Here is a 27,447-nt window from a genome sequence, read left to right as displayed (position 1 = left end):
CATTAAGCGGCGCTCAAATGGAGATTAATGCATTCACAAGTCATAAGAAGTGCTGAGGTGTCCTCGGATTTTTTTTTTTTTTAAACTGCCTATACTCGTACGGCGTCAAACTTTGCACTGAGGGAGAATACGGCGCCACAAGATGGCACCTCTAATACTGGCGTTCCCACCAATCTCTCCGGTATCGCGCCGACAAGATAACGGTAATTTGTAAACATCAGGCAACATCTCTCTACCGTCGGCTGCCACGGGCAAACAGCGGGTGAGACGACGCGTGGGGCGCTTGTGTAGGCGTACGTGACGTAACACTGCAAAACGCGAACCCTGCAAAGCGCGTTTCACGCAGCTGCCGCTGTAAAAGGCAACTTCTAAACGGGTGCACGATAAGATACGACGAGGACACAAGCAGCGCGCTTAGATCCGCCGAGGAGATAACCGCAGCTGATCCCAAGAAAAAAAAAATTACCGACGATTACGTTACTTCCTAATGCGAAATTTGAGCGCAGCAAATAAGCTGTTTCACCTTTTCGATAGATTGAGGCAAAGAAATCGAGCAACACATGTATGCGCTATCACAGAATTTTTTTTTATTGTTCACACGTATTCCTTTAACAAAGACTCCACTAGGTAAGCTTCTGCTTCGGCGGCACGCACCTCTGGATTCTGACGGCGACGGCGCTGGGCCTCTGCTCTGGCAGCTCGTTTAGCAGCAGCAGCAGCAGCAGCAGACGGAGGACTTCCATCGGTCGTCTCGCTCATGGCTCAGAAAGAACTGGCAGATAATTTCGCAGTGGCGAACGGCAGCGGCAATTTCGGCTCGGGCGGTGCACATATACAGATCCGCCGCCACCGATCTGGCTCTCTGATTGCCACCGCACAGGGCGAACGGCAGCGGCAATTTCGGCTCGGGCGGTGCACATATACAGATCCGCCGCCACCGATCTGGCTCTCTGATTGCCACCGCACAGGGGTTGCATAGGAGGAGGAGCGAAGAAAGGAATTAAGTTCGAGCCGGCGCTTTGACAACCGGAGACTCGCAGGAAGAGGGGGGAGGGGGGCGGCGTGTACACCCAGCGGCAAACGATGGGGGCAGAAGCGCGCGCAGCAAGCGGACAACACGATAAAGGGAGGAGGGAAGAGATAGCAGCGACTGACTGATGCCGCTGACGCCGATAGTGAGTCAACCCCAGCTGCGGAGTTGGTTTCAGGGACAACGCCGCCGATGCCGACACAAACAATATGATACCCTCGCTTCCGCAGCGCTAAGAACCAGGTCTAGCCGTGGGAAGGTGGTCACGTATTCGTCGACGTGCCGGGGCCTACGTGAAATAACCGGCGCGTCGGCAACTGAAGAGCACCCTATCCGCCACACAAGAACAGGGGGGGGGGGACCCTTTCCTCCTCTTTCTGCATGGCGGCGACGGTGTTCTATGCAGTCACGTTATCTTGACTCTCTAGCGGCGTCAGCGGCATCCAGCGGTATCAGTCGGTCGCTGCTAGCGCTGGGGGGGTGAAAGGGGGGCGGAGCTGGTTACGAGGCCGACGACAACGCCGACGACGACGCGAAACCCAGGAACGGACGCCAAAGAGCTGCGCTCTAAAAATATATATATACACTGCCCTTCCACTCTGTGAAGAAGGATGAGCAGCGAAGCTGTGTATGTGGGGAGGGCCTCTCAATGGCGAACTGCACCACCGCCGCGGGTCGGCCCGGCATTGCACTATCTACGGGATCGGCCCACGTATGTGGAGTGCTTCACGCCTTCTACGGACACGATCCTGGGGGAACTAGCCTTAACAAATTCGCTGTAAAATTGGTTATGTCATTGTGTTTTTTAATTAACAGTGCTGCTGCAGCCAGTTTAGGATTTAGAGCAATTTTTGGAGCAGGAAAAAGGTCCTTCTGAAGCAGTTTAAGAGCAGCCACACCAGCATTTCGGAGCCGTTTCGGAGCACAAAATTTGGTCTTTTTGGAACACTTGTAGTAGTATAGCAGTAATCTGTAGCCATTTGGCGGAGCTTATTACTGTGCAACCAGTAAGTGTTGCTCAACAGTGAAGCAAGACACAAAGCCAACAGCGACTAATTAAGCTTGCCTTCCTACGGACGGTATACCAAGCACGGCATGTAGCAAACTTTTTGTTTGGGTAGGCAAGGAACCTAATTTTGTAACCAAATACAATTTTGTAGACTAACAAGAACAAAGATATCTGCCTGGGCGCAAGACAGACATACAATTACAAATGAGCTATAGAAAAATTTCCGCCGTCAGGCACACGCCAAAAGTTGATGGCAAATGTCCTACGTGCATTCCAAATGACAGATGTGTTTCTGTACGCTTTACCGCACAAGACAAAATGTGCATTAGTGCACCCAATAACAATGCTAGAAGCCTGACAAGAGACTATGCGTCTATGAACGGCGCCAAGATAAGATGCCTCCGTGCGGTGCTGCAAAAGGTTTCTTCCGAGTCAGAAAAGATGCACAGCACCCCAGAGGAAAAGGCGCAGGTGGTTCCAGTTGTGGTGGGTGGGGCTGCACCCACTCACCGCAAGGTTCAAGGGCGCACTGCACCACGGTGGCACCTTGTTTTGCCCACCATGCCATCGAGTACGGGGGTGCAGGGTGCACCGCTGTACCTCGGGCAAACCAACGTTAATAGGTGCCGAGAAACTTGGTTGAATCGAACAAACCTGAAGATGGTAATGGTGGCGGACAACAACGTTCGTACCATCCCGTACACTCGCGTTCGTTGTGAGGCGGTTTGTTGCATTCCCACGTGTCGTGTGGTCTCCGCGAATAGATAAAAGTCGATTCGGCGTAAGACCTTAAATTTTGACCCCGCGGAGCAGTGGAACGAGTGGGTTCGCGCGGTAGCGCCGAGGGGCGCCAGCGAGCCAGCTGTGGAAGATGACGACGACGCCGGAACCAGTCGTGATGATGATAGTTTTGTGTTAACAATGACGCGATCCTGGGGAAAGCAGCCCTTAACAGCTTCGCTGTAAAAATTTGCCCGATAATCAGAACGTGCAAGGAACCTGCCAGCCTGCTGGAGCATATACATAAACAGGCGACGACAACGACAGTGGAGCCCTGTATATAGCAACAATACAGAGGGCAAGAACGGAACGGGCGAACGAGAAGCGCAGCAGCCGCCCGCGTAATCCATCAATTGTGCGGGGAGGCGTTTCTCATCAGGCAGCCCGTTCCATATTTCGCTCTCCACAAATCCCAAGTGGCGGCCGATGAGAAAGCCTCGGCGCAGCGAACGTAGCAGAACGAGGGGCAGCGAACAGGGAGACGGGGAAGAAGGCGTCGCGCCGCTGGCAGAGCGGCACCAGTGCATCACACTCTCGTCCTCAGGTGCCGTGCTGTAGGCGCTGGCACGCCGGCCTAATCCGTCAGCTGCCCGCTCGGCCACGAAGCGAACCGAGCGCCACGTCTCTATACCGCGAAGGAAACAAAGGGATCGCGAACGCGAGACAAAAAGCCCCGGAAAAACACCACGGCGCGCGTGCGAGCTCACGGACACACAAGCGCGCTCATCTCTGGTCTTCGGCGAGGCTTGGGCTTTCCACCCGTTGCGTTGTGTCTCGATTCATAGCGCGCGTTGAGCGGTGGCTTGTGCGGCGTACGAAACTATCTCCTAGACATGGCGCCTAGACATGCCGAAACTTTTGGAGAGCAAGCAGTTGGAAGAACCGGAGAAACGACAGGGTGGCAAAATAGGGAGAAATATACATGCACACAGCAAGAACTTCAGGGAGACAAAAAACAACAGACTAGGAAGACAAGAGCTGTAGACGATGAATCCAAAAAGTGCAAAAGATTGGCGAACATTTCGCAGAACCCATCTCACGCTGACTCTCAGAGATAGATAGATAGATAGATAGATATAGATAGATAGATAGATAGATAGATAGATAGATAGATAGATAGATAGATAGATAGATAGATAGATAGATAGATAGATAGATAGATAGATAGATAGATAGATAGATAGGAAATAAAATTTATCAGTACTAAATTTTGCCCATCCCTACTCGGTTGTATGTCCCTCTCGTTCTATTCCTGGAGAACACACGTTGCTTCACGTTTCAAGGGTCCCCAAAGAGGGTAAACATTACCCCTAACAAGGGGCTGAGCGGCACTATTAATTGGGTTCGATCGCCTCGGGGTGGCTGTGCGAAAAAAGAAAAAAAGAAAGAACCAATAGAGAGTAGAGTTAAGCAAAGAGAGTGTGCTGAGATGAGGCCCTTCTGCCAACACCAGTGCCGCGCGAGACCATCAAGTGGCCATGCCGCACTTCCTCCGCGCCTCTGGTTCGTTCGTTTCGTTCTTTCTTTCGCTAGCAGGTCTTGCTTGCTGAGCGCACGCTTGCGAGCGGAGAGCGCAATAAAAGAAGCGCGTAAAGAAGGCAAACAGGGCACTGACTTTGGCGAAGCGGCCCCAATGCTTGCAGTGGCCGACGTTCTCAACTTTAAACCAGAGCTCGCGTGGGATGGCAAACATCAAAGTTTCTCCTTCTTCACGAGATAGCATGCTCCGAGAAAACCCGTGTACTATGTTGCCGCTAGAGAATATCTATTAGCTGGCAAGCGGCAATGTGTTACTTCGAGGGCAGGACGCTGTATTTTGGTTTGCACAATAGTCCCTCAACTTTCAAGGAAGCAGACTACCGAAGACTGGCTGCTCGGCTGAGGCTAACATGCTGAAAAAAGGAAAAGAAAGGAAAGATATAAAATAGAAAAGGAACGCAAAAGACCACGAGTGCGCAGGGAGAGGGGAGGAGGAAGAACTTTATAAGCTAAAACAAATAAACAAAACGTAAAAACCGTCCTGCAGGCTACGTCGAAATTCGAAATTCCCGAATTCTCATTTAACGCGAAAGCGCCAGAAATTGGCAGAAGTATTATTTAGGCGAAAAACGCCTGAAAACTTTTCGCCAACAGTAAAACTACAAGGAGCCCAGCCTACCCTTATGTCGTATCACTTTGCTTCTGCTCTTGTGCCACTTCTTCTCGTGATCTTTTTTTGTCGCGTTGTACTGAGACAGCGCTTATGGGACTACATGGTAAGCCCACTCAAAGTGATGTCGAAGTTGGCGTTCGTGGGCGATGTCGCCAAATGATAGAAAAAGGCGCTCCAACAGCATCATCCAAGCTGAAAACGTGCAGAGGTGTCACAGTCAGGATCAACACCACTAGCGTTGATAAAGTGATCACACGAAACATGTAACGACCCATAAGGGTTCCGAAAAGCCTTGGCGGTAGCACAGAGGCTATGACGTTGCGCTGTAGCACGAGGACTCGGGTTCAATCGAGGCCGCGGGGGCCGCATGTAGATCTGAGCGAAATGCAAGAACGGTCGCGTATACTTAGATTAAGGAGCACGTTTAGGTGGTAAAAATTAAAAAGGAGTCCCCCCCCCCCCCCCCCACTACGGCGTGCCTCGTAACCAGATCGTGACTTTGGCACGTGAAACCCCAGAATTTAATTAATAAGGGTTCGAAAAGGTGCAGCCGCTGACGGGTAACATGTGTACGTCTTGTAGCCCTTTCCCCAGCGCAGCGTAGCTGGCTAGAGGAACTCACCTTAGGCCGACAGCATTCGACTTATCATTAATCTTTACTCTCTATACAGAATGGACTGCGGGCATGCATTTTGCTTTCTTTGCCTTTCTCTGGCTACATTCTATTGTCTTTGCATTCCTCTATACCGCCCACTTGTGGTAGTTCTGTTTTCTCTCAGCTTGCTATAGGTAGATAACCAAACGAAAAAAACTTGAAGCACGCTTAAGGTTCGCCTTTAAGAGTGGAACGCGATAGCCTAACAGTGGAATGCGATAGCATTGAAAGATTCCTGACTCCTCACGCTTCACGGCGACTGCAGCTCATGTAAGCGCAATGCTTACCGGGCAACGCTGGCGGCGAGTGCTGCGCACGAAGGCGAGCTTTCCTGCAGAAGCGGGGCATCTTGCGTGGGCCGATCCCGGAGGTGGTGGAAAGCCGCGCCAAGAAAATTACAACATTTTCAGGTTTCTGTTATTGTTTCGCACTTTTAATATTTAAGACAAAAAGAAGTTAGCATAGAAGTGGTGCGCTGTCGGTGTTTTTCTTTTTTCATGACATTTGCTTCTCCATCAAATTTACGAGAAATAACACCCCTGCCACATGGGCACCCGCGAACTCCATTTAACTCCTTCGTCTTTACGTCAAGGGAGTTGCGCCCCGCGTCACACGGTCTCCCTTGCGTCAAGGAAGTTAAATGGTGATTTTGGCGAAGGGAGTTCAGCAATGACCATTACGGCCGGATGGAGTACTCTCGTTCCCAAATAGCTACAGCTGGAAAAAAAAAAGAAAAAAGAAACCTGCGCTAATAAAATCGTCGTAACTGGCTCACTTACAAATTTTAACATGATTATTTCTTGCTTTGGTTTATACGCCACGTAATTAGAGTGTTTAATTTGTTTTTAAGGACATAGCGCCTGTATACCCCCTACGCCAATGCTTCACCATGACGCATGGGGAAATGTCCTTCCCTCATTTCGTTTGTTTATCCGCTTCGTCCCTCATCGGGAAGCAGCTGAGCTCACCGCGAACACACGCACACGCAAGATTACACAGCACGGCTCACTTACAAATTTTAGCATGATTATTTCTTGCTTTGGTTTATACGCCACGTAATTAGAGTGTTTAATTTGTTTTTAAGAACATAGCCCCTGTATACCCCCTACGCCAATGCTTCGCCATGCCGCATGGGGAAATGTCCTTCCGTCATTTCGTTTGTTTATCCGCTTCGTCCCTCATCGGGAAGCAGCTGAGCTCACCGCGAACACACGCACACGCAAGATTACACAGCACGGCTCACTTACAAATTTTAGCATGATTATTTCTTGCTTTGGTTTATACTCCACGCAATTAGAGTGTTTAATTTGTTTTTAAGAACACAGCACCTGTATACCCCCTACGCCAATGCTTCGCCATGCCGCATGGGGAAATGTCCTTCCGTCATTTCGTTTCTTTATCCGCTTCGTCCCTCATCGGGAAGCAGCTGAGCTCACCGCGAACACACGCACACGCAAGATTACACAGCACGGCTCACTTACAAATTTTAGCATGATTATTTCTTGCTTTGGTTTATACTCCACGCAATTAGAGTGTTTAATTTGTTTTTAAGAACACAGCACCTGTATACCCCCTACGCGAATGCTTCGCCATGCCGCATGGGGAAATGTCCTTCCCTCATTTCGTTTGTTTATCCGCTTCGTCCCTCATCGGGAAGCAGCTGAGCTCACCGAGAACACACGCACACGCAAGATTACACAGCACGGCTCACTTACAAATTTTAGCATGATTATTTCTTGCTTTGGTTTATACGCCACGTAATTAGAGTGTTTAATTTGTTTTTAAGAACACAGCAGCTGTATACCCCCTAGGCCAATGCTTCGCCATGCCGCATGGGGAAATGTCCTTCCGTCATTTCGTTTGTTTATCCGCTTCGTCCCTCATCGGGAAGCAGCTGAGCTCACCGCGAACACACGCACACGCAAGATTACACAGCACGGCTCACTTACAAATTTTAGCATGATTATTTCTTGCTTTGGTTTATACTCCACGCAATTAGAGTGTTTAATTTGTTTTTAAGAACACAGCACCTGTATACCCCCTACGCCAATGCTTCGCCATGCCGCATGGGGAAATGTCCTTCCGTCATTTCGTTTGTTTATCCGCTTCGTCCCTCATCGGGAAGCAGCTGAGCTCACCGCGAATACACGCACACGCAAGATTACACAGCACGGCTCACTTACAAATTTTAGCATGATTATTTCTTGCTTTGGTTTATACGCCACGTAATTAGAGTGTTTAATTTGTTTTTAAGAACATAGCCCCTGTATACCCCCTACGCCAATGCTTCGCAATGCCGCATGGGGAAATGTCGTTCCGCATTTCGTTTGTTTATCCGCTTCGTCCCTCATCGGGAAGCAGCTGAGCTCACCGCGAACACACGCACACGCAAGATTGCACTGCACGGAATCGCAACTCGAAGTGCACCAGTCGAACAACGTGACTCACGCTGCTCACGCACGAAAGAAAGTGCGCCGTGTGGCCAGCATCGCTTTCAACTTCGCTATGCTTGGGAAACAAGTCTCGCGGTAACATGCAGCAAAATTTCTAGCTGTAATTTTGTTAAATTACACACTGCGTTAAAAAAGAAACTACCTTTAACGGCTACTGTATATGTCGGCAGTTGCACGCGAAACTAAGCGCAGCAGCGCCGTTTCTGCCCCATGCGGCGCCCGTCCAAAGCTCGCACTGGGCCGTCTAGCACGGCCGCAACTCCACTTGCCGTAAATCTCCATTAGGGAGTTTCATGTCAACGGAGTTGGCGGGTGCCCGTGTGACGGAAGTATAACTTTTTCGAGGATGTAAGTAAGACAAGGTGTGAGCAACTTTAGTGATGGAATGGTGTGGCAGTAAAATCTGCATATACCGCATGTAATATAGCAAGGCGTGGCATTTACATATACCTATGCACACACGTCAATTTTCGTTCATCGACTACTCCGCCGACGCCGACACTGGGTTTTCTGCGACACGGCGTCCTTGACACTATCGCGTTAAATGTATACTTTTGAACTGGCTCGCATTCACAGCGTAGCGAGCTCTTTAGCGAAGGGCGTGACTCATCTCTCTGGCGGTGCTTTCGCCTATACTCTTTTAGCATTACGCATTTTATTACAGCGAAGCTGTTAGCTTCTAGTCAGTTGGCATGTTTCGTGTCACATCCATCAGTAAAAATGCGGACCGATCCCGGTGGAAGTGCAGGCCAGGAGCAGTGGCTCGTATCCTCGTAAGGAAGAGGCTTCAAGCAGTCAGCAAAGTGAAGCGAACAGTGCATACGTCCTTTGGAATCACGCATACAACATACAGAACAGCATACGTTTCAATAAAGAACAAGCACAAAACAATCATACGAACCAGAGAATTGATGATAAGGCGCTCCTGATAACAATGTAAAGCACGTAGCGCTCCCCGTATACGTTTCCCAGTAAAGGTTGCTGCTGCGAAAGCTGCCGCGGCGACGGCAGCTTGCGACGTGGGGAGTGACGTCCCTAGCCTTTCGTATATAAAAGAACCAGCCAAGCAACTGATTTTAATATTGTTGCAGCACGACTATAGACGGCGACGTGCTGTCAAAATTATCATTACTTCCCTTACTACCATTCGTCTAAATTACCATTACTACCATTACTCTAAAGCAATAAAGCATTGCATCCCTCCCCCCCTCAGCACTCGTAGTAGTGGTTTTCAACAGCTTCACTGCACATTCACTTTCGCAGAGCCGGGATGCAGAGTGCATTGTTTTGAAATTTGCAGGGCTTTGCCGAGTGCGCACACTTTGTCGCGTTTCGTATTATTCAAGGTCGCGTCTCCCAAAAATTTCGCAGGCTCTGAATTGCATGTAGCGAGCATGCTTCTCCCCCTGAGTGAAAGTATGCTTATTCTAATGGGCCTAATTCGTCAATGGCACCAGGCAGCAGAGCTGGTTGTACTGTATCGCAACAGGCTTTGCGCATGTCGTTCGAGTTTACACAAGAGAATAACAGGAACCGAGGGGCTTGATTTTTGCGAATCACAATCATATAAAGCCTATAGTCAATGAAGTCAACACTCTTAAAATGGTTGCACCCTTTGGGGAGTATATGTCCCGCAATAATAATTGTCATCTGCCTTGGTTGCGTTTCCTTTCCTAAAACTCGGCGCTCGCCCCTTTCCTGTCGAGAATGCTGTGCCACACTGATTACGCGCAAGCCCTTCGTGAGTGGGAAGTACCGGGCTCGCAGCGTTAAAGAAAGGAGACGCGGGCAAGACAGATGACGATTATCGTTGAGGGACAAGATAAGCCCTAAAGGGTTTAATTTTTTTAAGAGTGAAGGAAAGCATACGGGAAATTAGCTGTGCTTGAAATTGAAATGCAAAAAAATAATGGATGAAAGTGGACGAAAAGATAACTTGTCGCCAGTAGGGACCGAACCTACAACCTCCGTATTACGCGTGCATTGCACTACCGATTGTGCTACGGCGACGGCTATCAATCCATCCTCTAACTTAGGTATTCATGTTTACTATATCTAGTCCTGGAAGTGTCAGCCAGCGCCACTCACAGCGAAGATTAGACAAGGAGCGCTGAAGCAAACAATTGAGAGACGACAAGGCCCATATACATAAGTCGTTATAAATGTGCTTTTGCGTTTCAACTGACTTTTCGTTACTTTCAACATACTTAATGATGAATTGCAAATGAATATCAAGTATAATTTTTGCAAGTGGGGGACCAGTATGATAGCGTGGTACCTTGAGATAGTTTAGAAGCAACAGGCCCACAAAATAATGTTCACTACGTGAAAGCGCGCGGCTAGTTCAATAAACGACACCAATATCAACGCTTTATCTTTCTTTACTTTTTTTAACGTAACAGGAGCTGGAACGCACGCGGTTAAAACCAACTTTCCCAATTGGCTGCTTTAATAATTTCCCTCAGCGGACAAAAAGAACACAGAATCGTGCCATTGTTTACTCTCTGCGCCAGCAATGCCCTTTATCGGCTGTACTTTGCAGTTAGCGCGATCTTGAAAACGTGAGAAGGGGGAGAAAACTAGCGCGATAACTTTCCACAATAAAGTGCTCGAGATTCTTTCGAAAACCGCGCTTGTTCTCCAACACGGCCTGCCATCGTAACAGCAAAGTGCGCATTCTTAGACGTCTATTTTGCTCGAGTCCAATGTCCTACCCGACATAAGTCTAAAAGCGTACGATACCATAAACAAAGAAAAAAAAAAGAAATGCAGTCTGGTGGGCCAAAGCAAAGCTGCAAGCGCATAGCAGTGAGCGATACGACACGAGAGGTAAAAACCAAGCGAGCCGCCACGGTATTCATGCCAGCCGCACGACGTCGTTATTCAAGTGTCAGTGGCGCCACCACTGAAAGGCCCCGAGCTCAGCCCACGGCTTTTGTCGGCTTCAAACGGGACAGTCATTAGCAGGTCCCGAGCCCGAGCATTTTTATTCAGGAACTCAGTCGCGAAGGCGGTGCGATATTAAAAGCGCTGATTAATAGCCCTATTTGCGTTTGATCGCGAAGCGGAGTGTTGCGGTGTGGGTAAAAAAAGAAAAAAAAAAAAAGAAAACGAGGATTTTCTGAAAAGACAGCCGCTCTTTTCATTCCATCGTTATACGCTCCATTTTTATTCAGTTCTCAATTCTGACGCAGTACTGCTGTGCAGACGTGAGCAAAACAGCGGAACTGATTTTGGCTCGTTACAGATCTAGGCCCACAATTCAGTGGCGGATTGGTTTCAACACCGGTTTCAATAAGCGTCGCCGAATATGGTTCAACCACTTATCGTCCCTAACGCTTTAAGCGCAGGGTCGTTAACTTCGCTAAGCGTGTGCACGAACTTCGTTCAGTTTAGGGTGCGCAGCAAGCAGGAGTGCCACTACAGAAGCTGATGACCACTGCAGAGATAGCCAGCCGATGATTAGCAAGTTCCTCCGCAAGTGCTTAATTAAGTGCTCAATAGCGGTTCGCTAATCTGCGCACGTAAAATCGAAAAGAGCGACGTGTCGCTATATTAGCGGTGTCTAAGCAGGCTCAAGGCAAACGTGCACACCGGTTCGTTAGTAGTCGCAGTTTTTGGTATTGCCAGGCCGAAACGCACGCATTCTTAGTGCCACCTTTGGCTACTGGGCTAATTTGATGCCGCGAGCTTGTGCCCGGAATTACCGGTCATGACACCTGCTGGAAATGATTCGTGTTCGCGGTCGGTGCAGACCACATGATGCACACAAACAAACAAACAAACAAACAAACAAACAAACAAACAAACAAACAAACAAACAAACAAACAAACAAACAAACAACCGACCGACCGACCGACCGACCGACCGACCGATGAAGCAAGCAAAGAAACAGGCCAAGGAGCGCTCCTTTCGACTGTTCATTAACAGGATAGCTCCAGTGCTAGTTGGCCTACATGCGCCCTGTCACACCATGGCGTTAAAAATAATTGAAAAGAAACGATATAAAGACCATGCATGCCAAAGAACGGAATTCATAAAATCATACTCGACATTGAGCATGTTTGTGGACGCAACGCTGGCAGATAGAGGAATTTCGTCTGATAAAAAAAAAAAAAAAATGCCTCAAAGGTCAACCGAAAGGTGCTGATTTTGATCTTGCCTACAGAATATTTGCCTCCCGAAGTCGTTGGCGATGATATCAGCTGTTAATAAACCGTTAAATTATTCAAATTAGATTCCGGCGTTTTTTTATGCGCCACAACCGCGATCCGATTATGAGGCACGCAGTAGTGGTGGTCTGCAGATTAATTTTGACCACCTGCATTTCTTCAACATGCCCCCAATGCACGATGCACGAGCGTTCTTCGCGTTCCGCCTCCATCAGAACGTCGACGCCGCGGGCGGTATTGAACACGGGACCCGAAGCTGAGCCGCATAACGCTATAACCATAGGGCATTCACGACGTGCCAATAAACAGTCGTTAGTGGCACTCGTTCTCGTTATTCTTTCTCGTTTTTGTTTTCTTCTAATACGTCGGCATTTCTATGCCTACCCAACGAGGAAACCCGTCCGTCCGTCTGGCCATGCGTCACGTTAGGCGATAGCTTTCAAGATAGGGAAAGCAGCAACTAGCGTATTGACATTCGTGCTTCATCTCACTTAAACGCGAACTAAGCGGCGAAAACACAGCGCACACGAAGCTACCAGCACAGGGCACCCTCCGTTTCCATCGCAGATCACTTTCAAGATAAGGCTCGCGAGGCCGTGCCATACGCCGCTGCCGCCAGAGTACGGTTGGCCACGGTTGGATAAGGCGCTTGAGGGCGATTACGGCCTTTATTGGCCGGAACGCCACCAGCGCACCTAGCGACGCCACCTGTAGTAGTTTGCTTGCGTCATCAATTCACCTTGCGTCGCCATCGGCAGCAGTTCGTGTCGCCGCAGCGCTGTCGTTTGTACTGGCTGGAACAAGTTTCATAACAGTGATAATGACACCGGGCTGCATGGCGATGAGCAAGTGGCAGAATGCTTACGCATGCTGAGAGAACTCCCCGAGGAGTTTCTGCGTGAATTTTTCGTTCCCCCCTTTTTTTTCTGCCTGTCCGCCAATTTACCTTTATGTTACCATAGTGACCACTCAACATCACAAGATGGCGCGCTGCCCGTCTCCGGCATTCCTCAAAGGCATAACACACGCGTACGGACTGAAGCTCTCAGATAACCACGCGTGCCGCGGCGTCGAAGAAGAACTCACCGTAGATGCGCTCGTCGTCGTTGTCATCGTCGGCGGACGATGAACCGGAGTCGTCCGATCCTTGCCGCTGCCGGCCGCTACCAACGGCGCGTCCATCCTTGCGTGCTTGCTTCTTGCGCAGCTCCTTGCGGTTGCACACGAGACCTATTTCGAGGATCTTGTCCACGACGCGGTGCCGGGGTCGCTTGACGCTCAGGTGCTCCAGGATCTGCCCCATAATGTCTGCGGGAAGACGGGGCGCACGAGCAACGATTGGGCTTAGGACGGGGCGGCGGATAATGAGCGCTGTACGACGCTGTAGGAGCCCGCGCGTTCTGTTTGCGGCGTTAAAATCGCAATCGATCAAATTTAAGTTTTAATAGTGTACGTTTGTGGTAACTTGCTTAAATCGACCAGCTCACTCTGACAGAATAAGATTATCTGAAAGCTTGTGATAGCCCACGCCGACCTGTATAGTCAGATCATAAGAAGCCAAGGAACAACGACATATGCCCTGCCTAAAGAAATTCGGGCCCCTTCGTTTCCTTTCTTCTGGCTGATATTATAGTGTGCTCTCTCTCTCTCTCTCTCTCTCTCTCTCTATATATATATATATATATATATATATATATATATATATATATATATATATATATATATATATATATGATTGACTAGTGAGCGGAATGTTTTAGAAATTCGCCTTTTTCGCATCTCATATTTCTGTGAGATTATGATACCTGTACTTCGAAATCTTCACCGATGGCTGCAAATGAGCGATATTCAATAAGGTATTACCAGGATTCTATTCGGAGAACCTTAGGAGATATGCGAGCTCCAGATAAAGGAGCTCGAAAGTGCACCCAAGCGGGTACGGCAGCGCAAAAGTAAGTTCTAGACAGTACAGCGCGCGTGCTCGACTGTTGTTCACGTCGTGTTTAACAAGGGTGGGTGGTACGCTAGTGCACAAACAACTGCCGAAAGTCTCTGCGAAAGCGTACATCGGGTTCTTTTCTAAGAGTACCTCCATTTCCAAATTTGCTGCTCACGCGACACGGTCATGTTATAATAAACCAAGCCTCAAACACGGAGGGCCTGCGATCTGTCTCTCAAACATCTCATATACGTATAAGGTACATGCGGAGCGGCTTGCACGAACATTTAATAACAAAAATAACAACGAATTTAAGAACGCGTTCTTAAATTCGTTACAATTTTCGTCATTAAATGTTCGTGCAAGCCTACCTTGGTGTCTTCGAAGATCATGTCGACTACGGTTCCAGTGAAAAGGCCAAAATCGTGTCCGTTATTGTCGTACTTGTATCCGCATCTCCGCTTTTAACGTTATTATTATTATTATTCCCTATTTGGTCTCCTCCGCATGTCTGGTCACGCGTGCAGTTAGCATTATTGTTGCACTCTACACTTTTACAACGGGCAGAGCACTTTGCTTTTCAGTACACAAGTAATCCGCAAAGGGGGACCTGAAAGACTCACCTGTTGACTCCCGATACTTTTCGAAGAGCTCCCGAAGTTCAATCACGTCTTCACCCCTCCAAGGTGCGTTCGCCCTTTAAAGAAAATGCACAAGGAAAGTATACTCCCCTCACCCAGTCGCAATATAACCAATACTATCTTCTGAAGACGCAGTGCAAAACGCCAGACACGAAGCGCCTGAGAAAAACATACGACGAAAACATACCATTTTAGGTTAATTCGACGGATGAAAAGTCACTCTTAAGAGGACGCGTTAGCTCGGCGCAACTGCGATGCTGTCTATTAAAGTACATGTAAAAGGCCGAAATGCTCTCACGAGAAGACCGCTAAACGGATTTGAATGAAATTTGCTGCATTTGGGGCAAAATGTAAAATTCTATCAAATATAGAAAGCAGAATTTTAAATTAGGACCTGATACTTCGTACAACTGCCGAAAATCGGCAAGTTTCAAAAAAGTTGGAGCACACAGTTTACAAATTCGCAACATTGCTCCCCCCCCCCACCCCCCACAGGAGAAGAAAGATATCGCAGTTCTGTAATGTTTATCCGTTAGAGCATCACAGGCGGACAAGTTCGATACAAGAATTCACAACCAATGTGAAGTTAGAATGCTTACGGGGTTTTCTGCTGAATTCTTAGCTATTTCCAAAACACTAGTACAATATTTCAGAGCACTGAATAATGCAACAAATTTCTCCCCTTAAGATGCCTTAATAGGTGAATATTCCCGAATTGTAATAGTGTTAATTTGTGACTGAGTTACGTAGTTGAAAACTTTGTACTTCAGTTGCTTTCGTTTGTATTTGTCTCAGTTGCGCAATTGCCAACAATTTTCGTAAAAAAATTGACGAATTAAGTAAAAATGTCTGTACCAGAGCCAACAGAGTTCAACAATTTCATTTAAATGAAACAAACCATTAAATTCGATGCACTGGATGCCGCAAACTGATTTTTTTTTTTTCATTTCCATAAATTTAGATAGGCATTCCCAAGTTAAAGTTTCCTCTTAAGTACCTTTTCGTTCTTAATGCGAAACGTGCTGGATACCAGGTCAGTTCTCGTTGAGACACCTTGAAATTGTAGTTTGGTGCGTCTTCCTTCCAAGGACTCAATCGTTTGCTCCTTGCAGTTAGCATTTGCTAGAATTAAGCAGCTAGACCTGTGTATTGACAGTCAGGATTAAGTCTGAAGGCCACCATACTTTCCTGTCCTAGCCACAAATAACGGGCCAACAAGAAAATGAAAGTGTCCAGTCTACCCAACTCGGTGGGCGAGACCGGACACGGCGGTTGCCAGGAAGCGTTGCAAAATGCAGCTAACGCACGCTTTCTTGGCTGCGCCCAATGCCGAACGATTACCAAAATTTTCATGAAGAAGGCAAAATCAGGGAGGAGAGAGAGAGAGAGAGAGAGAGAGAGAGAGAGGAAACAAAGCTAAGGGAACCGAACAAAACTCATTGCAAGAGCGAGACAAAAAAAAAAAAAGAACAGTGCAGCTAAACTGTTCGAAGTTTCATAAAGGCACTGGCGACGAGGCGTGCATGTGTTGGCATTGGCCTCGGGCAGTTTGGCCGCATTAATCTATTTGTCGACGCCAACGGTGTTGAACACCCGTCACGAGATGGACGCGGCGACCAACCGGCTTAGAGGACAAGCACAAACAAATGTCCACTGCCACTGCCTTTCTTTCTGCGTCGACGTTCTCATCGTTTCTCTTTTTTTACTCTCTAAACGCAGCGGAGCTGTACGCTACTCTCACCTAGAGAGAACAACAACACACGTTAAAACAAACGAAAATTCAAAAAGGGCAAGACAGAAGGGTGCATTGTACGGGGTCAGTAAAAAGAAGAAGGAGAGGAGGGCTCGGGTCTAATACCGTGAGGCAACGTCCCTCTCCTCGTCCCAGCGCATTTTTCTCGACGCGCGAGACAGCGCTGGGCTCGATTTGTCAGCACGAACAATAAGGGGAAAAAAAAGGGGTGAGAGAGAGACCGGCGCGGGATCGGAATAGAGAATCAGCGAGAGCTCGGACGGAGGCAGTATGTCAAAGCCAAGCGCGCTAGGCCTGTCGCCCAATCACGTACAATCAGCGAGAGTGCGCGGCGAACAAGAGAAAGGGTTGAGGAATGAAATATAAATGGCCTTCGCACGGGTTTACTCATTTAACGCGCAACCGTCTGAGCTGCTTCAGCAAGGGTGGGGAAAGATGTGCCGAGTCAGGGTGCAGATACGACGCCATTTGACGGATGCAGTCATATACGCCATTGTCTCGGACTGCAGCGACCGCCGCGCGAGCTTTCTTCATGAACCGCACTTGCGAGAGGCGATAACGCCGGGGCTATTTTTAGTTTCCGTGACGTTCATGAACACGGCGTTTTTCCTACTCATACGTTATCAATGCACAAACAGTATTAGCAAGCAATCAAGGCAGAAATGAAGATGATTTTAAACAGAAGAAACCCATTCAGAGTAACACCGAAATCAACAGAACGTCAAAGTTCAGTTAGGGCAGAATACTAAAATGCAACGGGCTAATTTATTAGAACGTATCCAAATTCCTTTGCGAAAGGCCAAGAGAGATTCAACAGAAAAAATTGAAAACAAAAGAAAAGAAAAAGGAAAGGAAAAGGTGAGAAAGCGAGACGAAAAAAAAAAAAGCATTTTCAGGTCCATAAGTTCCCCCAAAACAGTTTTAAGAAAGCACGCGGAAGTACTCGCAAATCCAATTCAGCAAGAGGCCCGTTATCGCATAAAGGTCTAAAACGGTAATTTATAGATGCATGGACAGCACAGGAATACCGTCGCTGAAAGTATCGCCGAGTCAACGGTGGACAGATGCAAGGGATTGGAGAGATTTCGTTTAAGCAACATGGACAGTTACACTTGGTGGGACGAAAGTCATCTTACTTTGCTTTCTTGGTGAAACCCTTTACGCTCTCTATGAGGTCCAACTTCTTCAGCTGCAAGAGCACGCTGCGTCGGGTCCTAGTGTCGTCGATCATGTGTTCCAGTATGAGATCGACGACGTCCTTGTCTGCAAAGCACACAAAATGGGCCGAGGGTTAGAAATGCACACTTCAACGAGGAGACCAATTATGTACAAATACGTAACTTCTGACACGGTTCGACTGTAATTTAGGACAGATAAGTGAGGGCAAATCACTTCAAGTACGGTCGTACGCCTGCCTTTTGTGGACGCCGAGCATGAAACTATGAGACAGTGCCCCTCCCCGCCGCTGGCTTGAGTGGGCGCGGTTCCCGTCAAGCCCGCGTGATTTCCAACTCTTTCGGCACGCTCCCAGCTTTTGTCTTAAGCTGCACTATAAAGTTGAAGTTAATCATGCGATGGCAATCGTGCCTGCAAAATGCTACGCAAACATCCGAAAATTCAAACAAAAGCCCGCGCGAGCCCTTCCCGGATGACCCGGCCTCCTCGCCAGCACAGGCGACGTCACACGCATTCCACGTGACACGCATACTGCCTGCAGCGTACATATAACAAACAGAGCAACGACAATAGTTTTGAGAATTCCTGTGGAGTGCAGACCGCTCAAAATCACCTCCGCAAACGTGTGAAGCAAGAGAAGACGGGAACAATAATAATAATATTTAAAAAAAAAAATAATCCTTCGCCGATGCACGCCGGTTTGAGCAGCTGATACTTGAAAGACAGTGAATTTTTACAAACTATTTCCCACACTTTTCAAAAGTGCTAAGCGTCTCCTTGATGGCGATTCTTTGATGATTAATCCCCGACGCCCTCGGCTCTGATCATACGGCCGTTTCGCAGCTCCCATGCTGGCAGCGTTACTGGGTAACGCGATCAGCATTCACCACTGCAGCCGTAGAAACTATTAGCTGGCCTCCAATGGGGAGACGGTAAAATGGCATGTGAGAAACAAAATAACAAATGAGTGGTTAAACAAGAAAATGCGCACATAAGCTGCTGTCTATTCGAATTATATATATGCGAGGTAACTTTTACATTCTAATAATTTATTGTTTCGTTGCGAAGCAAACTGTTCAGGCGAGGCGCAGTGGTCAAGACAATGGGAGGGGGCCTGCTGGGAGAGTAACTCGATCACTTTCTCCCGTTATCCCCTCGCAACACTTCATTTTGATATACCTCAGCTATTCTCAACCCATTAAAAAAATTCTAGCGGCAGAAGGCTCCATGGACGGTGCTTTAGAAATTCCAGTGGGTACGAAAATTTTCCGGCGGCGCCTGACTGAGTGCCCTTTAAATATGGAGGGAGGCAAGTCCGTACGTAAAACGCGATTTGGCCGCAACCCATGCCCACATGCATAAACGCGAAATACCTAGAGCGGATGGATAGTCCCTGCCGCATGATGAACACATGAGTCGACGAACACATGCCCGCCTATAGACGCGTGTCGTCATAGGACGGGCCGCACTATTAAGACAACATGGTGCGTTTACACGTACTATCGCGCTCAATGCCAGCTGAAACGCATTAGCCTGCGGTCCAAGGGGCTCGCAGACTACCACGGCGGCATCAGCATTCAAAAATGTGGTGAACTGAAGACCGTTCTAATTAGTGGCTCTAGATAGCTTAACGAAATGTCAGAGCCGCCGCACAGCCTCGAAGCACTTTGATCCACGGGATCCCGTGTGACAACTCACACAGAGCGCAGTAGGACGTCAAAATGTCACCACGCACTGTTCGGAAGATCACTGAGACGGGCGCGACGGGTTCGGTATGCGGCTCGCCACCTCCCACGGCGGCAAGGTGCACAAGAAGGTAGAACGAAACCCGGAAGCAGTGACGAGCGAAGACAAGCGTCTCTACGCATGCGCACGGACAGGAAATATGAGCGAATCGACAGGCTCACTCATAAAGCTCCTTTTTTTGAGGCGCGAATGCCTGCCGCATTCATATAGCTTGCAAAGTACCCCAACTGCTTTTCGCGGTGCAGTGCGTACAAGGTACCATCGTAAGCGAACACTACTAGCTCCAATGTATTGCACGCAGTGGCCGCGGTCGGGTTTTGAACCCATCACCTTTGCTGAGCAGCAAAACGCGGAATCCACTAAGCCACGGCGGATAGTAATGGCCTCCGTGCTATTCGATAGCCATAAGGTGTACTGGAAACGCGAACGCTGTGGCAGACGTAGTTCCTAGGCTCCGCCAGTTAGGCGATATGTCATCGCCCGTTTCATACTTATTTATTTATTACAAGATACTTTACAGGCCCCATGAGGAGCATTGAGTAAGGGGGCTAGCTTATCGCTGTTTAGTCGTCCTTGAGATAAGGCGACAGCGTCGAGTACAGATTTCACCTTTTATAGAACACAGTTAACGAAGCAACCTCAACAGCTTGACAAGTCACTACAGAATGTCTGGCACCTCTTCCAATTTCTCTTTTTATGTCACAAGCGACGTCAGTACAGAAGTGATAGCGACAAGCGCGACAGTGGTTATCATTGCAGCAGTTTTCGAAAACGGTTAATGAACACTTCATTGCGACGCACACTGAATTGTGCTGACGCTGCTCAGAGCGCCGCAGCGCAAGCATTAGGCTAAAGCCCTCGCCAACAGACATTTTCTGCTAGCGTATCCTGCTGGAACACACACACACACACACACACACACACACACACACACACACACACACACACACACACACACACACACACACACACACACACACACACACACACACACACACACACACACACACACACACACACACACACAAAAAAAAAGAAAAGAAAACCACGAAGCAATTGCTAGTGATTCGCCTTAGAGCGATTCTCCGATTCTTCTCAAGGTCGTATCGTTCATTTTGTCAAGCGAGAGAGGGAAAGGAAATAGCAATAATATGTGGACTGAACTGAAGAAAGCTTGGAGAAGTGGCACACAAGGGCCTCAAACTTTCTTGTGAGCTCTGGTCGCAGCGCGGGCAGTTTTTACTGCCGGGATCTTCAGGGCATCGGAAAAGCATCAATCGGCTCTAACGCGGCCGCAGGGCCTCAGCTGTGCCATGAGCGACGACCAGGCTGCGAGTTCCCTTTGGAAACTACTAGCCACGAGAGCAACGAAAGAAACAAAAGCAATACCAAGAAAGCACACGCACGGGGGTGGCAAATCTTGTCGCAGCAAAAAAAAAAAAAAAAACGCAAAAGAGGATAAAAAGAAGCCTTAGCTTGTGTACAATACAGCTTTGGTGGAAACTACGCAGGGAAAAGCTAGGACTAAGTGAGCTTCCGATAGCCGAAAACAACAGAAAGCCCATTCTACACGTATTAAAGCCGGAAAAACAGAGTAGTGATAACGGCCAGAGCGCACACATTATTTGAGAAAGTGGTGGTTCGAAACTAGAGCTTCGATTGAGAAACACTGGAACGCAATTCGTTTCGCGACGTTAAGAGGAACGCGACGTTAACTTAAAAGGAACGCTGTGAGCTAGCTACGAATGTACCCTACAAAATAAAGCGTTACATTGCCAGTCTGTAATAATGGAAGAGGAGGGAATGGTTTGCGTTCTTGAAGACGACGGAGATCAGAACTAACGCTCTTCTGCGCGTGTTGGCTCAGCCATTAAATGCCATCTGTAAATACGAGGAGGTATCAAAAAGTTTCGAGACTGACTCTGTCTTGAAAAAAAAAAAAACAAAATGTTTATTTATGTGCACTCAAACTCCGTCACCTTCGAAATAGTCCCCTTGCGCAGCACCAATACAGAGCTTTCGGTGTTCCTGCCATTTTCCAAATATTACTTGAAGTATTCTTTCCCGTACCGGTCCAGCCCCTTGTTTTGGGATTGCACCGCTGGTACGATCTGTTGGGAACTCGGCGCTGACGCCCGTGGTTGTACCTGGGTCGCAAGCCCCAAGGGTAGCGTTGGCCTGGCGGCCTGGGGTACAACTGGAAGCATCCGAAGGTCCCGGCAAAGCATGAGTCGACTGGTAACAACGAAACAACTTGTTTATTTTAACATCGCAAAGAGTTGGCGGTCAGGTTGACCGAAGTAGAGAGACGGGAGAGCACTTTACTCAACAGAAGAAATCGGAGCCCTCCTTTTGGCGTCCGGGGGCAGCTGTTTTTATACTCTCGCAGTTGAGGGCAAGAAGGAACCCCTCAAAAGACGAGCACGTGAATGTACAATGGGCTAATGGTGACGCACACTGTCGAAGCGCTGCCGTAGCACCATGTCGAGCACGATCTCGTAGCACCCTGTTGTAGCGCTGCCGGTCGGGCACAATGACTGTAATGAGAGGATGATCCCTGCTTTGGCATCGCCTGTTTCGGGCACAATGACTGGAATGAGAGGATGATCCCTGCTTTGGCATCGCCTGTTTCGGGCACAATGACTGGAATGCGAGGGTGATCCCTGCTTTGGCATCGCCTGTTTCGGGCACAATGACTGGAATGAGAGGGTGATCCTTTGCGGTCGCATCGCCGCAGTCGCGCCTGGAAACACCTGCCGATGAGTGTTGCGGCGACGACGATCGGGCCAAAATGTCTGCCGCCCCGCCGCAGTCGCGCCGGCAAAATCACGTGTCGCAGGCGAAACGCAACAGACCGCCCCGCCGGGGGAAGGAGATCCCGAAGGACAGGGGACTGCATCCGCTGACCGGAGGGATGTCGCTCGATGATGCTCATAACCGAAGTCGGGCGTCCCTCGACGTTTCTTGAGCGCAGCGCACAGAGAAGGCCTCGTTCTCTCGTTCAGGTTCGCACGGGACACTGCAAAGTGACTTCGGGAGAGTTCACATTTTTGTTCTCGTTCCCGGCAAGCGTTAGAACTACGCTGAAACTCAACCGCTCAGTCAGCAAGCACGGCACAACCCTCACTAAGCCCTGCCAGGCTCTTTCCCCTTTTTATACCACTGCCTAGTTCCTTACAGTAGTCTAGCATCACTCAGAACGCGTCCACAAATTGAAAAATTGCACTAGAAAGCATATCATCACTTTGAAACACTAAACAAAAGCAATATGTAAAAAAAAATCCTGCCTCAGGAAGAAAAACATCAGTAACAAACAATTTTGAGGCTGATTCCTACGTTAGGGGCTTCGACTTAAGCCATCGGCGTTACCGTTGAGACTCCCCTTTTTGTAACGCACCTCAAAGGAATATTGTTGTAAAGCGAGGCTCCAGCGCAGGAGGCGGCCATTTTTGGGAGAGATGGTCTGCAGCCATTGGAGAGGGCAGTGATCCGTCTCAATGATAAACCTCGAGCCGGCTAGATAGCATGACAATTTCTGAACGGCCCACACGAGACACGCACACTCTTTCTCGGTGGCGCTATACGCCTGCTCACGACTGGACAGCTTACGACTAGCATACAGGACGGGGTGTTCTACTTCTCCATTTTCCCGTTGGCACAGTACAACGCCCATGCCTCGCTCACTAGCATCGCACTGAACAATGAACCCTTTTGTATAGTCTGGCGATCGTAGCACAGGCTGGCTTGTTAGGGCACTCTTTAGGGCGCTAAAAGCTCTTTCCTTTGTCTCGTCCCAGACGACTGTTTGAGGCTCTGTTTTTCTTAGAGCATCCGTCAGGGGAGCCGCGATATCAGAGTACCTAGGGATGTACCTCTGATAGTAGCCGGCGACACCCAAGAACGACCGAATATCGGTCTTGGTGCGCGGTTGCGGAAAGTCTCGCACAGCGGCCACTTTTATTTCAGAGGGGCGGCGACGACCCTGACCAATCACGTGACCGAGGTAGACAACCTCGGCCTGTGCTAACTGGCACTTAGGAGCCTTGACTGTCAAGCCCGCTTCGCGCAGGCGGGTTAGCACTGCCCGCAAGTGTGTCATATGCTCAGACCAGGATGCGGAGAATATCGCTACGTCGTCTAGATACGGTAAAGCGAATTCTTGCTGTCCCCGCAACACTTTATCCATGAGGCTTGAAAAACAGTATGGCGCGTTCTTCAAACCAAAACTCAACACTTTAGGACGGAATGTTCCCATTGGTGAAATGAACGCCGCATACCTACTAGCCTCTTCTGTAAGTGGAACCTGCCAATAACCCCTGACAAGATCTAGGGTGGAAATAAACTGAGCGCTACTAACTTTCTCAAGGCGCTCCTCGATGTTAGGGATCGGATAAATTTGATCCTTAGTGATGGAATTAAGCCTGCGGTAGTCGACGCAAGGACGAGGTTCCTTGCCCGGTACCTCAACTAAAATCAAAGGGGAGGTATAATCACTCTCACCTGCCTCAATAACACCGAGCTGTAGCATTTTCTTTACCTCAGCCTCCATAATATCGCTCTGGCGGGTTGACACCCGGTACGCCTTGGATCGTACTGGCTCTGGGGAGGTAAGTTCTATATCATGAGTAAGTACAGAAGTCCTACCAGGCCTCTCAGAGAACAGACCTTGAAACTCTTGTAATAGCTGGTGTAGTTCGGTTTTCTGCTCAGGCGACAGCGGCGCTTTACTGATAAGGTCACTAATGACTTGACCGGTGTCTTCCCTGTTCGTCACTGAGCCTAGTCCCGGAAGCTCGACCGGAAGCTCTTCAGGAACGTTTACCATCATGCACACCACTGCTTCCCTTTGTCTATAAGGTTTGAGCAGATTACAGTGGTAAACTTGCTGTGCTTTCCGCTTTCCTGGCAGACTTACCACGTAGTTAACGTCCGACAGTTTCTGAACAATTCGTGCTGGGCCCTCCCACTGCACGTCTAGTTTGTTGTTTAGCGATGTGCGCAATATCATGACCTCATCGCCAACCTCAAAACGACGGGCCCTGGCTGTCCGATCATAATAAACCTTGGCCCTCTGCTGGGCCTTTGTCATTGCTTCACCTGACAACTCCTGTGCCCTTCTTAAGCGTTCGAGGAGCTTAAGCACGTACTCCACCACGACTGGGTCGTCGCCCCTACCTTCCCATGATTCTCGAAGCATTCGAAGCGGAGATCGAAGCGAGCGACCGTACACCAGTTCAGCTGGCGAAAACCCCGTAGCCGCATGCGGCGCGGTCCTTAAAGCAAACATCACCCCAGGCAGACACAGCTCCCAGTCAGTTCGATGTTCAAAACACAACGCTCTCAACACGCGCTTCATGACGGAGTGGAGCTTCTCAACGGAATTCGACTGTGGGTGGTACACTGAGCTGTGTAACAGCTTTACCCCACACCTTTCGAGAAAAGTTGTCGTCAAAGCGCTAGTAAACACTGTGCCCTGATCTGATTGGATTTCCGCAGGGAAACCAACTCGCGCAAATATGGACAGTAGTGCATTAACTATCTCAACTGAGCTGAGTTCTTTAAGCGGCACTGCTTCAGGGAACTTTGTCGCTGGGCAGATCACAGTCAAAATGTGTCTGTACCCCGTGGCTGTTACCGGCAAAGGTCCCACAGTATCAATAACGAGCCGTCTAAAAGGCTCCGTAATGATAGGTACCAATTTCAACGGCGCCCTCGATTTGTCCCCTGGTTTGCCCACCCGCTGACAAGTGTCACATGTCCTCACGAAATGGTCTGCGTCCCGAAAACACCCTGGCCAATAGTACTCTTGCAAGAGACGGTCCTTAGTTTTCTTAACTCCTAGGTGTCCGGACCACGAACCCCCATGCGACAAGCGCAACAGATCCTGACGATAGCATTGAGGCACGACCAGCTGATCGAACTCCACTCCTCGGCGGTCTAGATACTTCCGGTACAGGACTCCCCCTCTTTCCACAAAACGCGCAGTTTTCCTGGCGATACCTTCTTTGACATTGCAGCGCACGTTTTCCAGGCTGCCATCCTTTTTTTGCTCGGCTATCAAAGCCGTCCGGCTGACTTTTAGCAACCTATCAAGTCCGTCTGACGTAGGCGCGATGAGCAAATCAGTAGATAGCTCTTCTAACTTTCCCGCGTCGGGCGTTTCCTCTCCAGTATCTGGCGCCTTTAACGTTACAGACTCAAGTTTATTCAGTTCGGGCGTGCTCGGAATATCAGCTTGCTGCGCCTCTGACCCTTTTTCGTTGTTTGATAACGTCGGCCCCGCAACTACCGCCTTTGCAGCGAGCTCCCGAACCTTCGATCTGGTTAAGGCCTGAACACTAGCTTCACCAAACAAAAGCCCCTTCTCGCGCAGGAGGTGATCGGACCTGTTTGAAAATAGGTACGGGTACTGGGGTGGCAGCATAGATGACACTGCCGCCTCTGTCTCAAGCGCTCCGAAAGGTCCTTCAATAAGCACCTTTGCTACTGGCAGACACACGCTATGAGCTTCCACGGCTTGCTTGATCCATGCGCACTCGCCCGTGAACATATGGGGTTCTACGTAAGACGGGTGAACTACATCCATCGTAGCTGCGGAATCGCGAAGCACTCGGCACTCTTTCCCGTTCACGAGGAGGTCTTGCATGTAAGGCTCGAGAAGCTTCATGTTCTCGTCAGTGCTGCCTATTGAAAAAAACACAACTTTTGGTGTTGTTTCCGGACACTGCGCCGAAAAGTGACCCGGCTTCTGGCACGTATAACAAACGCGCGCTTGCCTCATCTCGAACCGCTTTCTGCGTTCGGCTTCGGCTGCCGCCGTCTCTTTACGTTTGGTCGGACTGCTTTCACTCGCATCCTCACTACGCGTGTTCCCCTTTAATCTCATGGGCGTGAACTTCGGCCTCTCAAACTTCGAGCCAAATTCACCCTTTTGACCGTCCTTAGCTCCGCGAGCCCGACGCGTCACAAACTCCTCGGCTAGCTCAGCGGCTCTAGCCACCGTACAAACGTCTGGCCTATCCAAGACCCAGTATCGCACGTTCTCCGGTAACCGACTATAAAACTGTTCTAGCCCGAAACACTGCAGAACTTTATCGTGGTCACCAAACGCTTTCTCTTCTTTGAGCCACTCCTGCATGTTTGACATAAGCCTATACGCAAACTCTGTATATGACTCACTTCTGCCTTTCTCATTTTCCCGAAACTTCCGACGGAACGCCTCCGCAGACAGCCGGTACTTTTTTAGCAGACTCGATTTTACTTTGTCGAAATCCTCTGCTTCCTCTCTATCCAAGCGAGCGACTACGTCGGCCGCCTCGCCGGGTAACAAAGTGAGCAAGCGCTGTGGCCACGTTTCCCGAGAGAACCCCTGCTTCTCGCACGTTCGCTCAAAGTTAACCAGGAACAAACCAATGTCCTCTCCAAGCTTAAACGGCCGCATCAGGTCAGTCATTTTGAACAATACTCGTTCTCCTGCACCGTGTGCCTGACTTCCATTACGAGCGCGTTCCATCTCTACCTCAAGACGCTTCATTTCCAAAGCGTGTTGACGGTCACGCTCTTGTTGCTCTCGCTCTTTCTGTTCTTTACGTTCACGCTCTTCTTTTTCTTTCTGTTCTTTACGTTCACGCTCTTCTCTTTTTGCAGTCTCCCTCTCTTCAATGGTCTCAAGGCATTCCGACAGCTCGTCATCCTCAGCCTCTAACTCCAGAATAGCCTTTAGCAGTTCAGGTTTGCTTAGTTTGTCTGAGACATCCAGACCCAACTCTCTTGCAAGCTCCAACAATTTCGGTTTGCGCAACGACTTCAAATCCATGGCTGCTCTGAATGCTGCTTTCTCTACTGCTGACTATTGTCTTGCCGCAAACTAACCCGGCAGCAACGACAACCACAATTACCAGCTCTGTTTCTAACACTAACAAAAGCCTGGCAAAGCTCAG

The 27,447-nt window shown here is 49.0% G+C and overlaps 1 protein-coding gene across 1 annotated transcript in view; it reads right to left on the bottom strand.

Annotated features, from left to right (window-relative positions):
- timeout (circadian regulator timeout) overlaps positions 1-27,447 on the bottom strand; it is a 325,432-nt gene that overhangs the window by 22,744 nt on the left and 275,241 nt on the right. Inside the window, exons 20-22 of the mRNA XM_075693090.1 lie at positions 17,722-17,848; positions 14,815-14,888; positions 13,339-13,560 (exon numbers count right to left, since the gene is read on the bottom strand). Of these exons, the coding sequence (XP_075549205.1) occupies positions 13,339-13,560; positions 14,815-14,888; positions 17,722-17,848 (423 nt within the window). The remainder of the gene's footprint in view (positions 1-13,338; positions 13,561-14,814; positions 14,889-17,721; positions 17,849-27,447) is intronic.

This window comes from Dermacentor variabilis, chromosome 5 (genome assembly GCF_050947875.1).
Source record: "Dermacentor variabilis isolate Ectoservices chromosome 5, ASM5094787v1, whole genome shotgun sequence".
Classification (NCBI taxonomy): Eukaryota; Metazoa; Arthropoda; class Arachnida; order Ixodida; family Ixodidae; genus Dermacentor; species Dermacentor variabilis.
Note: the sequence above shows the minus strand (reverse complement) of the source record. Positions and strands in the feature narration are given on the sequence as shown.